The 15,890-nt window shown below is 46.3% G+C and overlaps 1 protein-coding gene across 1 annotated transcript in view; it reads right to left on the bottom strand.

The window, feature by feature from the left end:
• The window catches only part of E2F7 (E2F transcription factor 7), a 36,659-nt gene continuing 30,551 nt past the window's right edge, over positions 9,783-15,890 (bottom strand). Inside the window, exons 12-13 of the mRNA XM_003126756.4 lie at positions 14,649-15,070; positions 9,783-13,071 (exon numbers count right to left, since the gene is read on the bottom strand). Coding sequence (XP_003126804.1) covers positions 12,901-13,071; positions 14,649-15,070 — 593 coding nt within the window. The 3' untranslated portion in view covers positions 9,783-12,900. The remainder of the gene's footprint in view (positions 13,072-14,648; positions 15,071-15,890) is intronic.

The raw sequence follows: 15,890 nt of genomic DNA, 5'->3' as shown, positions 1-15,890 counted from the left end.
AGTGAGAAGGAAGCTTGTGGACTGTTTGAGCTATTATACATTTGGGAGTCCATTTACTGCAACAGTTTGACCTCCCTATGAACATACAGCATTAATTTTCAAATCATCTCTGTGGGATAGATGCTCTTTTTTTTTTTTTTTTTGTATGGAGGAGAAACTGAGCCTCAAAGAGAGGGGGTGACCTTATCACTTTCTCAGATTATACAAGTGGCAAAGCAAGGTTTAAGCTTGGGTCCATCCAACCAACTCTGCTCACACAGGGAGTGAGAGCATTCCATCTGGGCAAAGAAGAGCCTGCTAGAGTTTTACTGTAGAAATTCCCATCATGTGTTTTCATGTTGGACAAAGCACACTTTCTTATGAATGAATGAGCTAAGAATGCTAATTGCTGCACCATTCCGAACCTTGCATGAGCAAGAAGTGAGGTGCTACGATGGTGTTAGAGTCAGAATCTAAATCTGCCACTTGCTGGCTCTATGACTTAGGCAAGTCATTTAACTTCTATGGCACTCAGCTTTCTGATCCAGAAAATTAAAGTAAAAGTTAAAAAGCAAGACAGACAAATACAGATTTGCTTAAGAATGGCTGGTGAGTGGTTACCTATCACCACTTTCCTATAGGAGAAGACTTCTACTTCCTCTTCCCTTTTGGAAACAGTCCTTTCTCAAACACACACACAAAAGCCCAATGTACTTTGCACCCAACCAATCTTACAAAGTTACTCTGTCCTGTGCTGTAAAACAAAAACCTTCAAATAGGGTTGACTATTAAAAGAAATAGTATTTTGAAAATTCAAAGAAATAGTACATGTGAAGCAGGTGCCTCATATATAATAGGCGCTCAATAATATGATTTTCAAAAATAAGGCAAATGACTCTTAGTAGTACAGTGTTTGGGTATGTGTGCTCAGGGTTGCTCAAGCATTCTGAGTTTCCTTGTCCTGCATGTATCTATTGAGACGTGATTTGCTTTACTATTAGTGTAAGTCATAAGCATCTTGCTCTGTTTTTCAGGAAAAGGAGGTAATTTGGGCTTCAGCCATGTCCTCATTAGAGAAAATGAGGGCAGTTAATGGTTCGTGTTCAAAAACAAGAACGCTCTTTTAGCTGCTTAGCAACTAGGGGGTGGGCAGAGACGGAGTGAGCTGTGGGGAAGAGAAAAGCAGAGAGGAGTGTAAAAGTGAATTTAATGTCCAGGTCATTCCCAGGTGGGTGAAGGAGATTTGCATAGCTCGGGTATTCATAGCTACAGCTTATTTGTTACATGACTGGAAAATTTAATGAAATATTTTGAAATTCAACAGTGGAAAGTCACAGTGGGGATTTTATTGTTCTAATGCAATATGTAAACTGTTTGTTTAACATGTTGATTGCAAATGAAATATGGGGATGATTCAGAAGTCATCTCGAGGTGCAAATCCATCCTTCTGCACAGACACTACTGCCACCGTGTGGACAATGCTGGGAGCCCACCGGGAGCTGAAGGATGAGGGCGGGGTGAGAGAGGATCCATCTCTGGGAATGGGGCGGTGGTCCACAGGCAGTTCTGCTCACGTACCCCTTAGAATAGCTTTGAAAAATCCAAGTGCATTTTAAAGTTTGTATGTAAAAATTTCAATTCTAAATGTAAAGGGTTGCAGGGAATGTAGTGTCCTGTGGTTTGTGGATGTGACATTTTAAGATACCAATATTTGGTTTTTTTAGTTATTTATTTTGCTTTTTAGGGATGTATCGGCAGCATATGGACGTTCCCGGGTGAGGGGTCGTATCCGAGCTATGGCTGTCAGCCTACACCACAGCCATAGCAACGGGGGATCGGAGCTGCATCTGTGACTTACACCACAGCTCACGGCAGTGCTGGATCCTTAACCCACTGAGCGAGGCCAGGGATTGAACCCACTAGTCAGATTCATTTCCCCTGCACCACAATGGGCACTCCTAAGATAACAATGTTTAAAACTGAACCTACGATGGATGTCTCATATACTTCTATATCCCAAACAATGTATGTTTGTAAACTTTGATTGTGTGGGAAGTAAGCTCTTCTTTTTCTTTTTTGATGGCCTCGCCTGTGGCAGGTGGGCGTTCCAGGCTGGGGATTTGCATCCAAGCCACCAGAGATGACCGGGGCTGTCAAGTTTATCAGTTTTAGATAGGAATACAGATGGAGTTTGAAGATACAGGGAAAGTGTCTTCTGTTTAAATTGTTTGACTATATACCTCTCTCTTGCAAAGTCTTTGCACATCCCAGCTTGAAATCACTGGTGGATCCCAAAGCCATTCTGTGATCAAACTTTGCCTGAGTCTCAAACTGGACTGTGACAGGAGGAGCTCAAGGGGCAGAGTTAAGTTTACAAAGCATTCCATTGACTGAGTAGAAATAACTCTTCCTGCTTTGCAATCATGTCTTCGGCACTGGGGGAGAAAAAAGATGGTGCTAGGAGCTCTCAGTAGTGATTTTGAAAGCCTGTGCTATGTTGGGTTCCTCATTTAGAGCACTTTTAAAATTGTGCTGGTTAGAATAACCTAAATTATGCTGAAGTAGCAAACAACCCCAAACCCCAGTGATTTAAGAACTCCTTATTTTATTTTTTTATTTGTTTCTGCTCACGCTACATGTGCATTCCAGGTTGCTACGTCTCTGCTCCTTGCTTAAGACAGGGACCGAGCAGCCTCTCTCTGGGACGTCTGGATCTGGGGCAGAGGTAAAAACGGACAGAAAACTATGAGCATCCTCATGAACTTCTGCGCCCACGGACATGCATCACTTCTTCTATATTCCTTTGCAAAAAATAAGTTCATGGCCTCTGCTGAGTTCAACACGATGAGGAAAAATGAACTTCCTCCAGGAAGAGGCACTGAGAATTCTGACTGATAGATAGTCCAATCCCCACACTCACTGAAGCCCCCAGTCTAGGAACCATTGATTTATAGTCAACAGATGGCAAGCATTTTCTAAAATTAGTATATTAAAAATTTTCATTTAAAATCCTAAAGTATTTCCAACATACAGAAAAGTACTGAGATTAATATAGCAAAAACATCAATGCTTACATCCCAGAATTACCCACGGTGAACATTTGCCGTATGACCTCAGATGCCTTTGTTAAAAAAGGAAGGAAATATCAGAGGCACAGTGGAAGCTCCTCCACCCATCCCATCTCATTCCCTTTTCAACCCTCCCTTTCTAGCAGTAACTCCAGTCTGATGCTAGTATGTATTAATTGTGTCGGTTCTTTTACATACTCATTGTAAAGTGTTTTTAAAATACACATGATGTGAAGTGAACATTTCTTTTTACAACTTACTTTCTCCGCTTAACATACATTTTAGATGTATCCTGGTTCGTACCTGTAGATCTGGTTCCTTCACGGACGCATTCAGTGGTAGCCAACTGAATTCATGGGGTGGAAGTCACTGTTTGCCCATGTTGTTGAAACTGTAGTTTGTTTATAGCTCTTTGTTGTTACGGTGAAACGATGAGCCCCTTGTTTGTGTCTCTTTTTGTAACACAAGAGTTTCCCTAAGATGTATGCCAACCAATGGAAACGCTTCACCAGTGTGGCCTTGCCAACTTGAAAAGCTAATTGCTTTTGCACCCCAGGTGGAAGCTTTACAAACGGTGGCTCTAACAGGGAAGATGGACAAAAAATGACACCGTGGCCCAGGGTTAGCTGAAATTCTCTTGGCAGAGAGGATCAGAGGCAGCCTCGCAAGACTCTCCTGGGCCTCTCAGTTTTGCTCAGAGCAGATCAAAGGCATTATCCCTGAAAACCAGCAGGGCTCCTAGGGCTGCGCGTGCTCTGGTGAAAACGGAACTGAGAACGGGCGAACTTGGAGATGCCTTCTGGTGGGATGAGGCAGGACCAGCAGGGGATGCCACGGGGGTGGAGTCGGTGTCCGGAGACGTGGCAGTGGATGTCAGCAGAGTCATAGGACCAAGGAGCGGAGGGAAAAACGTGCCTCTGCGCCGCTACGGATTGGAGCAGATAAGCACGAAGCACTTCCCCCGAAGTCCTTCCGATGCCGCGGGATTGGAGGGAGAGCGGGTGGGGCTGTGGCGAATTTGCTGTGGCTAGCCAGCATCTGTTTCCTGCTTTTTCCCTTCTAGTAGAACTCAAATTTTGTTCAGGTGTCAAGCCCTCCCCTCCGGAGCTCAAGGGCTTCAGTTTCAAAGATAGATCTAAGTGGAATAAAGTTACTTCTGCATCCCCTGCCAGTAATTGGTCTAGAAATGGACTGGTAATGCAATTTGAGCCAATAAGAACTGAGGAGAAACATTTCTGGGGAACTCTTAAGTTCTTTCTTACTCCTTTGAAAGAATTTCCAATGAGTTTTGTTTGTTTGTTTTTTTCCTCTTCTCTTTCTTTGAACTTGGCTTGGGTGGAACGATAATTGCTGCAGCCTCGGGGCAAAACTGACATATGGGGAAGGATGAGGCAGAACCAAAGGGATTGAAGTGAAAATGAGCTTGAATCATGGTCCTAGCTCTGCGCTTGCAGTGACATAAGGAATCAAGGCCCTTTGCTGTTGACGCCTGTTTGAATTCTGCTTTTAAAGACCTATCACTGAAAGTACTACTTCAAGAGAATGGCAGGAAGTACATGTCGGGAGGGAGGTGCTGAACCGACTGATGCCGTTCTGCATCGACGGAGTTTAATTTCTGCCATCAGGGAGAAGAAGGGGTTAAAAGGGAAATTGATTTCAATCCTAGAATTTATACAAGCGGTCCTCGCGTGCACGGTTCTGATACGCACGTTTGTCGGTTACCATGGTTTAGTTACATAACACCGGTCCCCCAGTAACATGGTAACAAATTTCAGTTCCTCGATGGGATATATTAACTGTGAGCATAAACGTACACACGTCGCTGTTTCAGCCCACAAATCAACACAGAAATAACAGGTCCCATCGGGACCAATGACCAATCACGTCACTTCTGGCAAAGTCTGCTGCGCGTGCGCAGAGTCTCTGTGCAGGTGGAAAGGCGTTTAGCGTGTAGGCGTGCCTCTGCGTTTCCTAGTGCTGTGAATACATATGTTCACAAAAATCGATACTTGAAGAAAGTTGAAAATGAGGAAAAGAAGAAGTGATAATGCTGAAGGTGAAATCTGAACTGAACTTAAATGTAGTTAGGAAGAAATAATGGATAGTGGGGTGTTGACCCTGTGGTCTTGGCAAGACGCTAGCTATGCCGTGAGACGCAGTGAGAGGAACGTAAGGAAGGGGGATTTGTCACCACAAGTGAGGAAAACGATCATGCTGAAAAGGGTAAGGATGCTCCCGAGGAATGATGCCTGCAGAAACATGACAGTAGATGAACTCATAGAGATAGTTCTTGGAATTGAATGTACTAAGGATAGAATTTGGAAGCTGGCCCAAACTTAGAAAAGAATATCATAATTTATCAAGACCTACGAGTGATCAGCACTCGTAATTTTTGCAACGAGAGGGTAAGCTCTGTTCAAACTATTCTTGCTAAGTTTTTAATGAAGTAAAACACTTTAATTCTCAATGTTCTAATGTTTTAAATTACATACTAAATCAATATTAGTTTTACTGCTTTTTCATTTCCCTAAATCCTTATAGTCAACTGCAAGAAAGTTTTTAATGTTTTGATAAACGTGTTTAAAGATCACAGAACAACTATAATTAAGCACCCATACCTTTGCCCCCGCCATTCCTTCTACCTAAAACGTCCTCCTCCCACCTCTGTTTCTCTACCTGGCGATCTCATATGCATTTTCCAAACCCAGGTTGGATGTTAAGATTGCTTTGCAGAATTTCAGCGTGCTGTGGAAAGAGAGAACTGCCCGGGAAATAAACTCACAACTTTCTGCATGCACAAGTCCGTGGGTCTACAAAATTCATGCATCCTGAAAACTGGATAGACTTGCTAGGGAGACGCCAACATTTTGATAAAAGATTTTGCCTTCCCTTGATAGTGGCACAGTGTAGGACGAGGGTGCTGGACTGGGTTATGGGGAGCCTTGTGTTTTAATCCCGCTTTGTAGTCGTGTAATCCAGGCCAAGTTACTTACACCCCTTCTATTTCCCCGTCTGTAAAACAGAGTGAATTGTGACTTCAGACTTCCTTCAGACACTGCGTTTCTATAATTTTCTTAAAGAGAGATAAAGGAAGGGAAAGAAAAGAAAAAATGTATCTCCCCCCCCCTTCACACAAAAAGGCTATTGCCGTTTGCATAGTAACAGTAAATGTTTATGGAGTGAGTAAATGGTTAGCATGGTTTTGGTGTGGTAGGTAGGGCTATGCACACTTCGATTCTGGTGAGAAGCTGCTGTTTATTGTACTCACTCTTTTTGTGTTGCCCTTGCATGTTAAACTACAGCCACCTTGCTCACCCGGGGTGCCCTGTTGTGTCTCCAGCCGCGTGGACCATTTATTCACATACTCCTTAGGCTTAGCGCTACGCACTAGACGAGAAAAACTCCGTTTTTGCTTCCCGAGGATCTCCCAGCGTGGTTGGGGCAAACAACTCATCCTTCCCAAGGGGGGAGACATTTAAGCTGGATTTGGGAAGATGCCCATGAGATAGCCCAATGGAGAACTGGGGTTGGGAGGAGGCATTTTAGGAAGAGGGGACGGGTGGTGCAAGGAATGGATGCGGAAAGGAGCAGGCAGAGTGTGGGCCCTGAGAGTGGAGGGGCTGAGGTGGATGCGAGGGGGAGTCGGGGAGAGAAGACTGCGGGTTTTGCGTAGCAATTAGAAAGCACTCTGGGTATTCCTTGCAGAAGGTTTTAACAGTGGGAATTGGGTGCTTCCAAAAGTACCGGAAGGGAGAGAAAGTGAAAGCAGCCGGTCGATGTGACGTGTTTTGATCGTGTCGCCATGGCTGTGACCCAGAGGCTCACACTGATTCGGAGCAGTGTGAAATCACTGCCAGCATCAGAGCTGGTCCATGGTGTTGGCCTCGGCAGCAGGATAAAGAACGGCTGGTATAAAACCGTCTGCTGAAATCTTTTCATGAGTTGCTCCAATGTGAGTGGAAGAGCAACCTCGGCTGCCTCTCTCCCTGCCAAATCCTGCAGCTCCATCCTCCGCTGACAGAGCCGCGTCTAGAACCTCGTAGCGGGGGCATCTGGGAAATGTAGTTCCCAGGCTCCCAGGCCCTGTGGTAAGGAACTCGGAAGGGGAGTGGGGATGAATGCTGAGGGTCAGTGGACAATATCTAGCGTAGCTGGGAAGGCAAACTGGAATCAGTCTGGAAAGGGACTGGAAAGGGATGCCAAAAGAATCAGGCAAACGCTGTATGGGATGCCATCGAAAGTTAAACTTGGGAATGTCACTATGCAGTCAGTTTTATAAGCGCTAATGGCATGATGGAGACAATTCTTCTAAATGAAGAAAACTCTTAGCTGTATACAGTGATGTATCAAATAGCTGTTATGTATATAGAACCCTCTAAGTTTTTTTTTATTATTATGTATAGTCGACCCTTAAGCAAAACAGGTTTGAACTGCACAGCTCCGCTTGTACATTTTTTTCAAACATGAGTGCTGCGGTACTCCTGCACAGTCTGGGGTTGGTTGAACTGGTGGGACCAGGATATGGAAGAAACTAGAATACGGAAGAACTGACTGTAGAAGGCAGACTCTTCCCCATGGGTTTTCAACGGCACGGAGGGTCGGTGTGCCTAATGCCCAGGCTACTCAGGGGTCACCTGTGTGTGTGCTAACTCATCCGTCCGGTATTTTCCCCCCAGCTTTTCTTGGGTGCACATTTCGTGGCAGGCATTGCCAATACAGGTGTAAAGCATCTGCGGTGTCTGACTTTAAGAAACCGATGTCCTTTATCTTTTCAGTGAAGACCAAGAAAGTTTTAGACGTTTGTTCTGTAGATTAATTCATTGCTTCTCAAAGTAGCTTCTGCTGAGCTTTGTTCTTGTAAGCTGCTCTAAGAATGAAACTGGCCTGGCTATAAAACCAGTTTTAAAGAATTTGTATATATACTACATTCCCTCTTACAAATTTAAGTCTCTAATAAATCCCATAGCAAACAAATCAGCTGTTTAATTTTCTTTACCAAAATTACCCACCTTTATTTGACTCCTAATGTCCATCAGCAGTTGAGTTCTTCAGGGCACGACTGGGGAAAAGCTGGCCATACGGAAGAGCCTGTGACATTGAAGATTACCATGGGGTGTTGACAACAAAGAATTTAGAGAATGAAAAGAAGACGGCTTACGGGTTTAGGTATCATTTCATCATTTCAGAAGCATTTTCAGGACGGAAAGGACATTGAACCAATCAATCTGATCTTAATACTAACAAATTAAGAGCTATCAAAAATTGGGAGTTCCCTTCATGGCTCGGCAGTGAACAAACCTAACTAGTCTCCACGAAGATGCAGGTTGGATCCCTGGCCTTGCTCAGTGGGTTAAGGATCCGGTGTTGCCATGAGCTGTGGTGTAGGCCACAGGCATGGCTCAGATCCTGTGTTGGGGTGGCTGTTGTAGCTCCAATTGGACTCCTAGCCTGGGAACTTCCATATGTTGCAGGTGCAGCCCTAAAAAGCAGAGAAAAAAAAAAATTTCTTAAGGATGACATAGTAAGTGCTGTAACAGTCATCTAGGGAGTGGGAATCTTGGACAATGGACGTTTACAACTGTTTTAACAGGATGTGAAATGGTGAGCTTGGCTACAGCAGCAAATTATGGTAAATGATTTTGCATTCCAAAAAATTAGTGGGGGGCTTTTGCAAACCAGCTACACGCTATGCACGCTCTGGAACGCCTTCAACCACAGGTCTTGAAAGGGTTGAGCAAAGGGAGGCAGGAATGGGTTTTGTGCAGTTATGCTGTGGTTGCTCACCCTTGCCTCTTTAGAGTCACTAAGGGGTGTTGCTCACCTTACCTCTTGCCTGCAGTCGTTCTGGTGTGATTCTGGCCTGTGGCATCTGGGAGCGCTCCCAGTTTTGGTAGGCAGAGTTTGTGTGAGGGTTCTGGGCCTTCTGTCTTAACTTCAAATGACGATAGAACTTCTGTTATTTACAGTAACAGGGAGGTCACAGCATCTGGCCTCATGTTTGTACAGGAGCGAGTGTGTTACCCTCATGGACCAGGCTTAAAGGGACCCTGGGAGAAAAACCAAGTTGCTTCCACTGATACTCCATAGTCCCGCCGGATCCGTGTACCGTTTATACCGCTGGAGACAACCAAGACGAGCATGCGTGAGAAGATACGGGTGGATGTCTGCCAGTACAGCAGGGCCCTATTCGAACTTGCCATTAAATATATGCTGGCACACCCCTAATCCAGGGGGGTGTGTGTGCGTGGGGGGGAAGCAGTTCTCTCCTGGGTTATTCTGTCTACATCTGTAAGAAGGAAATCTAAAGACCGGGACGTGATCGGTTGAAAGGAAGAAGCTGAAATAAATTAGAGGCACAAGCCCTGTTGTGTTGGGTCCCACGGTTCCCCCGTTCACTATTTTGGGGGCTTCTACTAAGTCCCGAGTGTTGGGCTTGATACTGAGGTTTCAAAGCTGTTTTCCCCAGCACCTGTCAATTTAGCTGGGGAGATTGACAAAAATGCAACCCCTAACTGACTCCGGAGATAACACGAGCTAAGGAAAGTCAGATTACGTCTGCTTGGAGGTTTACTTAAAAGTGAGGGTTAACAATAGAACAGTTTTTCCCCCTGCTTTTTAGGGCCACAGCCCCAGCTATGGAAGTTCCCAGGCTAAGGGTCCCATTGGAGCTGCATCTGCCAGCCTACACCGCAGCTACAGCAACTTGCCATCCGAGAATTTAACTTTGAACTAAAAGGGTGGGCATTTGCTGGGCTGAGAAGCATTTAACGCTGCAGAGATCATGGAAAGTCAGGGAGGCAGTCTGCCCTCACTGGGATTCTTAGATTGGTTAAGCATCAGAACCATCTGGAAGCTCCAAACCTCCAGAGATTCAAACTCTGGTAGAAATAAAAAACTCAACGGCAGAGTCCCTCAACCCTCCCAAGCCCCCACCTGGTTCTGATAGAGTAAGTGTTTGGGGTTTGGAAACCACTGGAATGTCTCAGCCTAAAGATCTAACTTGGGATTAGGAAGAGCTGGTTGGTCATTCTGCAACTTAGGAATGGTTTGACTGAAACTAGTGCCCACAGGGAGCCCACCAACAAACAACCAGTATCTCTCGTTACATGAATTGATTTTTATTGCTGTTTTATAAAGCTTCATACTTTCCTAAAAGCAAAAAAATTTCTAAAAGAAAAATTTATATAGATAATATAGTCATTAGAAGAGCAGAGCTAAGTAATATGAAAAAAGCTGTAAGCAGCAATAAAATTAAGACCTACATAAAACTAGCAGTGCAATAAGATAAAGCAGAAAGCAGCTTTACATTGGGGAAAAAAGTCATTTAAATACAGAAATAGCACCTCGCAAAAAGGAATCGAGAAATGTAAACTTGGTAGGTAGATTCAAGTATAAACGTTATACCCCCAACGCTTGGACCAGAATGAAAGGGTTTCTCAAACCCTGGACAGTGTAGGGGACACACACCTCCCTCAGTGTGGACTCAAAGCTGCATTTCCTTCGCAGGATCACTGACAGTCATTTATTAACATTTTGCCACATTATCAGGATAGACTCGAGCGTGCCATGGCTTTCTCACTACTCCCAACATGCGAGTGTGGGGAGATGCCAGCTGCCCCAGTACCATCCGTTGGCTCTGTCGCAGATTCCCATTCCTGCCAGAAAGAACCACTGCCTAACTATTTTCTACACATCCCCAAGCCACACGAAGAAATGACTCCTGGGTACAAAAGGACTCTCTTGTTGGTCTTCTCTCTCGAAGCCTATGGTCACAGAATCATACTCTCATTTATCAGCTTGCGGAATACCCCTCAAGAGCTGTGAATCCTCTGAGGTTTATGTGGTCATGTCATGAACAGAATTTTTAAAAAAGGGTATCAGAGAAGTTAAATGGCAGGCAGCCAAAGACAGGGAGGGGCATCAGTGCCTGTCTTCATCTACATGCACATCTCGCAAGAGGAAATGTTTCAAGGAGAGTCCGAAGCACACCTCCGTTCCGTGTGTCCCATACTCTCCTGAAAAAGACGTATTTTTGTTCTGATCGGGAATCCGTCATATTAGTTGAGGGTAACCATTACCATGCGATTAGATCAGCTCATGACGAGAATCACATTTTTCATGTTTAACTCTAGAGAAGACGGGGGGGGGGATCCATCTGGTAAACTTTAGAAGTTTAGTGTTTATAAAAATTCTATATCATGGCAAATTTATTTAACCTGGCTACCTATCTCACATTTTCAAAAATCTTGTGGGGGTGATCAGGCTAATATTATCCTGCAGTTAATGTAAAGCTATTTCACTCAGACTCCCAGAGTCTCTTCAATTAATATGCTTTATTCTTTCATATAACATTTTGTTGGGTCCAAAAATAAAAATAAAGTCCTACACCAAGATCCCACATCTAAGGATCTGAAAAAGAAATCTAAGGAGACAGGAAGAGAAAGAGTGAGGAATGAAGGAAAGGAGGAAAAATGGAAGGGAGAAGAGGAGGGAGGCAGGAAGGAAGCCATTTACTCGGGAGAGACGGTGAGTTAAACAGCAGTAAATCAAAGAATACAAAGTCTAGTTTGGCCGCTTCATGAAACCCTAAAGGAATATGGTTTAACAAAGGGATATTGCATAACAGTTTCCAGAATTAAATTTATGCGAGAACAATGAAGCCCTGCACTCCCTGTTCTTATTTTGCAGAAGGACTTTGAAAAACAACGGGTGTGAATGAGTACTCTTGGATCCTGAACATAAAGTGTTCATTTTCCCTCTTCCTCTTCCAACAACAAAGAAAAAAAGGAAGCGAAAAAAGCTAGGTCTCCCTTATTGTCCTATGTCAATTTCTACATCATCACGTCAGCAGAATCCTACCAAAAGCTCCCAACCAGGTTCCCATTTTTTGTAGAATTACTTTCCACCATCCTGATTCATTTGATAAACAGCAGTTGTTAGGAGGCATATCCCGTACCTGATCCTCTGTAGTTAACATTTAAATTAAAAACCACAAGGGCATGCATGCAGTGAAGGAAACTGGACACGGCAGGATTCTGACAAATCACTCAGTTACCGAGAAGCAGCTATCGGGCTGCTGGGGCTCATCTTAATACTCATGCCCAGGTGGGGTGCGCACAGCTCCTGACAGCAAGGTGTGTCATTCACAGTTAGCGTGGCCTTGGCCTTCCGTCACGCACATACATTTGTCCACATTATTGCTAGGTTGTAAAGTAAGTGCAGGGCAAATCATAGGGAAAAAAGCATAAACATTCAAGTCGTCATACCCTGAAAAACATGTATTTTGCTGTAGATGTAAACTTGTTTGCACTAAATCCCATTTCAGGAAAAAATAAATAATACCATAGGAGTCACAAGTGAAGCTGGCTTCCTGATGAAGCCAAAGGGAGCAGTAGCTTTTCTAAACTGCAGAAAGGAGGTTTCTCACCACAGATCAGCTCAGGGCAAGTGGAAATACGTGTCAAGAACGTTCACCTTAGTTAAGTGCTAGATGCAACCCCCCACTTCAGAAAACCCTAAGGCTCCAGGAGGCTGCTCGGATCTATTTCCGGCATTAAGATGATTCTTGAATCAAAACCACAAAAGTCAGCTGGTGCTTTCCCTGTGACACCACGCAGGGTCCCGACTCTAACTGGTTTTCAATGCACAATGAATGACAACCACTTTTAGGAAAATAGGTGCTTCATGACGATGGGGAGTGAGTGTCTGGATCAGCGGATGCTGCAGAGAGGAAGGAGGCATGCTGAAGACGAGATGGTTTGCATTCCGGTTTCTGTTCGGCAGAGTTAGGACGAGACCTTATCACAGGGAAGCTCGGGCAGCTCCGTCCCCGCCTGCCGGGCAGAGCAGCGGCTTAGTCGGACCCGCCACTGGGTATCTCGAGTCTCCGCTGTGCTGAAGTGGTGTTACGCGACGGATTCCTCTCTCTTTTCCTCAGGACAGGGTCTCCGAGGCTGCCGGGTGTCTTGAAAAATGTATCTCGCTGTGTGCACCGGACGCTCTTGGGGGTGACTGGAGCTGGTGACTGAAAGAGAGGAAAAGAGAATACGTCACAGCAGAAGTGAGGGCAGGTGGCTCCCAGTCTCTGCACGGGAAGGCCCCTCTGGACCGGTGTCCCTGGGGTCCCTGAGCAGGTGTTCCGTCCTGCTCGCTTTTCTGTCACACGTGGCCAGTTTATCTCCTTCACGGCGCTTAGCAGAACTGGAAACGCGCTGGTTATTTCGCGCGGCGAGAGGAAGCCCGACAGAGAGGCCACAGGTGTGGCCCGGGCACCTGGAGCCAGGCTCTGGGCTCTGCCATAACTAGTTGTGTGACCTTGGGAAAATCACGTAACCATTCTGCCCCTCAGTTTCCTCACCCACGAATGGGGATGATACAAGCACTGACATGACAGGGCTGTGAGAATTAAACCAGATCATGTTTATAAAGCCCTTCAGATCATGCCAGGCAAGTGGTACATACACGGATCTTTGCTGTTTTGTTCACTCGCTACCATCTATCCTCTCGTGTTAGACATCTATCCCTAAAAGGGCAGGAGCCATCACCTGCTGGCTGATACCTCTTGATTACCCAGGGCAGTGCCTGGCACATAACTGGTGATCAAAAGGCACAGGCTCTGTTATAACTGCCTGGTTTAAAAGCTACCCTTCATTTGAAGTTTTGCCAGCTTTTGAGCTTCTGAATTACTTGTCTAAAATACTTCTGGCCACAGTATAACTCTATGGGAGAGAAAGTAAGGACTCTGAACAATGTCCAAGGCATAGCAGAATTCAAGAGATGCTTACTGACTGAACTGCAGATGGAGTTTTAGGGGGCAAATAAAGTACTGATTAATTTATATTGATTATATAGACATTTATCTATGTACATCTGTACATACATTATGAGTGTGTGTGTGTGGATATATATATATCCCTTGCCTCCTAAACAATACGTTTTAAGAAATGATAGGTGCTAAAAATCTCTGAACTGGTATCAAGACTTCGGTGTCGCGTGATTGCTGCTACAGCCGCACAGTTAAAATTCAGATGGTGTCCTTTATTGATGTAGTGAAATAAGAGTTTGGAGAAATCGTCTGAATAGTCAGCATGCATCAAAAATCCCCCTGACCCTAGCGCCCAATGGAACTGGCAGCACCTCAGCAGTGCGGGGACACAGGTTTGATCCCTGGCCCAGCAAGCACAGAGGGTTAAAGGATCCAGCATCGCCCTGGTGTAGGTCGCAACTGTGGCTCGATCTGACCCCTGACCCAGGGACTCCATATGTGCAGGAGTGGCCCCCCAAAACCGCAAACAAAAAAACCCCCACAAACAACAAATAAATTAATTTAAAAACTCTCCCTGAACTATTCTTTAACTAAGTCCCTTCTAATTCTAAGGAACAGATTGACACCTAAAGCTGTAAAGCACAGGCTCGCCTGCCTTCTGCCTCGGACTCTAGGAACTAGGCTGACAGTTCTGGGTCTCCAGTGGCCACCAGGGAGAACCCGACCTAAAGCCCCCGTCCCACAGCCGCTGGACTGAAATCTGATCCCACGCAGGCAGCCCGTCCCCAAGCCCTGCGTCTTCCCTGCGCGGGGCTGACACGGACCCTCAGACTCACCTGCTGTGGTTTTGCCACAGACGCTTGATGTCCTCTGTACACGGGGGACTCGGGCTGGGTGACACGGAGGGATCTCGACGTCACCGGACTCAGGCTAAGAGCGCGTGGACCCTGGAGCGGCGCGTCTGCGGCGGGGAGTGGCGGCGGCTTGGGGTTCCCCGCGGCGGCCGGGCCGATGAGGAGCGGAGCGGCCGACCCGAGGCCGGACAGGCCAAAAGGCGCGGGCCCCGCGTGCGGGAGAGGGCCGGGTGCCGCCGGAACCCGCCCGGGCACCGCGGGGGAGTAGACAAGCGGGAAAGGGCCCAGTGTGGGCGACGGCACGACCATGCACGGGACGCTGAGCGGGGGCAGGGGGCCCGGGGACGCCCCCACGGCAGGGGGCGTCTGATGGCCGGATAAAAGCACGTTGAAACCATTTAATGCTGGAAGAGAGGCAGAACAGGGCCCAGGTCAACACGAGGCGAGGACGCCGTCCAGGCGCCCACCCCTCAGGGCCGTCGGCGTGAGAGCCCAGAGCGCAGGAGCCCGTCCCCAGGCCAGGCCTGCCCTCCCGGTGCCCCCCGGCCCCCAAGCCCAAGTACCGCCTCCTTGCAGCCGCCGCCGCCGCCACCCCATCCTGACTTGCACCTGCGTCACAGGTTGGTGGGTGCTCGCCTCTCCCGGGAGTTTATTAACGTGAGCTCCGCGGAAGCCCAGTTGAGGAGGAAAGAAACGTGGACGGGGAAACACTGTCTTTCCTTGGACACATGTCCGACATCCTCGGTGCCCTCATTCAGGATCACGGGCAACGAATCACAGCCGGATAAAGAGCACCCTGACTTTATCACGAGTCGAAAGCACGATCAATTTCATACACTCTTACAGCCAGGGCAGATTTCGTTTAAGCTCACCACAACTCGGAAGTCGTGAGAGGCCTGGGCTTGCTGTCAGATCTTTCTACGGCTACAATTCAGTTTTTTTTCTCACTGGATTTCAATAGAATTGGTTTCCGTTGTAATCCTGTGTATTTAATTCCAAGTCCTTGTAAACATCCTGAGGAGAAACCCACAGGCTTCACTACAGTGTCAAAGGGCCCGCGGCCCGGAAACAGCCCGTGATTCCTGAGCTGGGTTATCTCTGTCCTTCTGAAGAAGCTGGGTCAGTGTTTTTGTTTATTCATACATCGGCAACACGGAGCATCATGCTTAGATGAAACCCTCACACGATATTTGGTAAAGGGATAAAGAATATTTTCTAGACAAA

Source organism: Sus scrofa, chromosome 5 (genome assembly GCF_000003025.6).
Source record: "Sus scrofa isolate TJ Tabasco breed Duroc chromosome 5, Sscrofa11.1, whole genome shotgun sequence".
NCBI classification, from domain to species: Eukaryota; Metazoa; Chordata; class Mammalia; order Artiodactyla; family Suidae; genus Sus; species Sus scrofa.
This window is presented reverse-complemented; position numbering and strand designations above follow the sequence as displayed.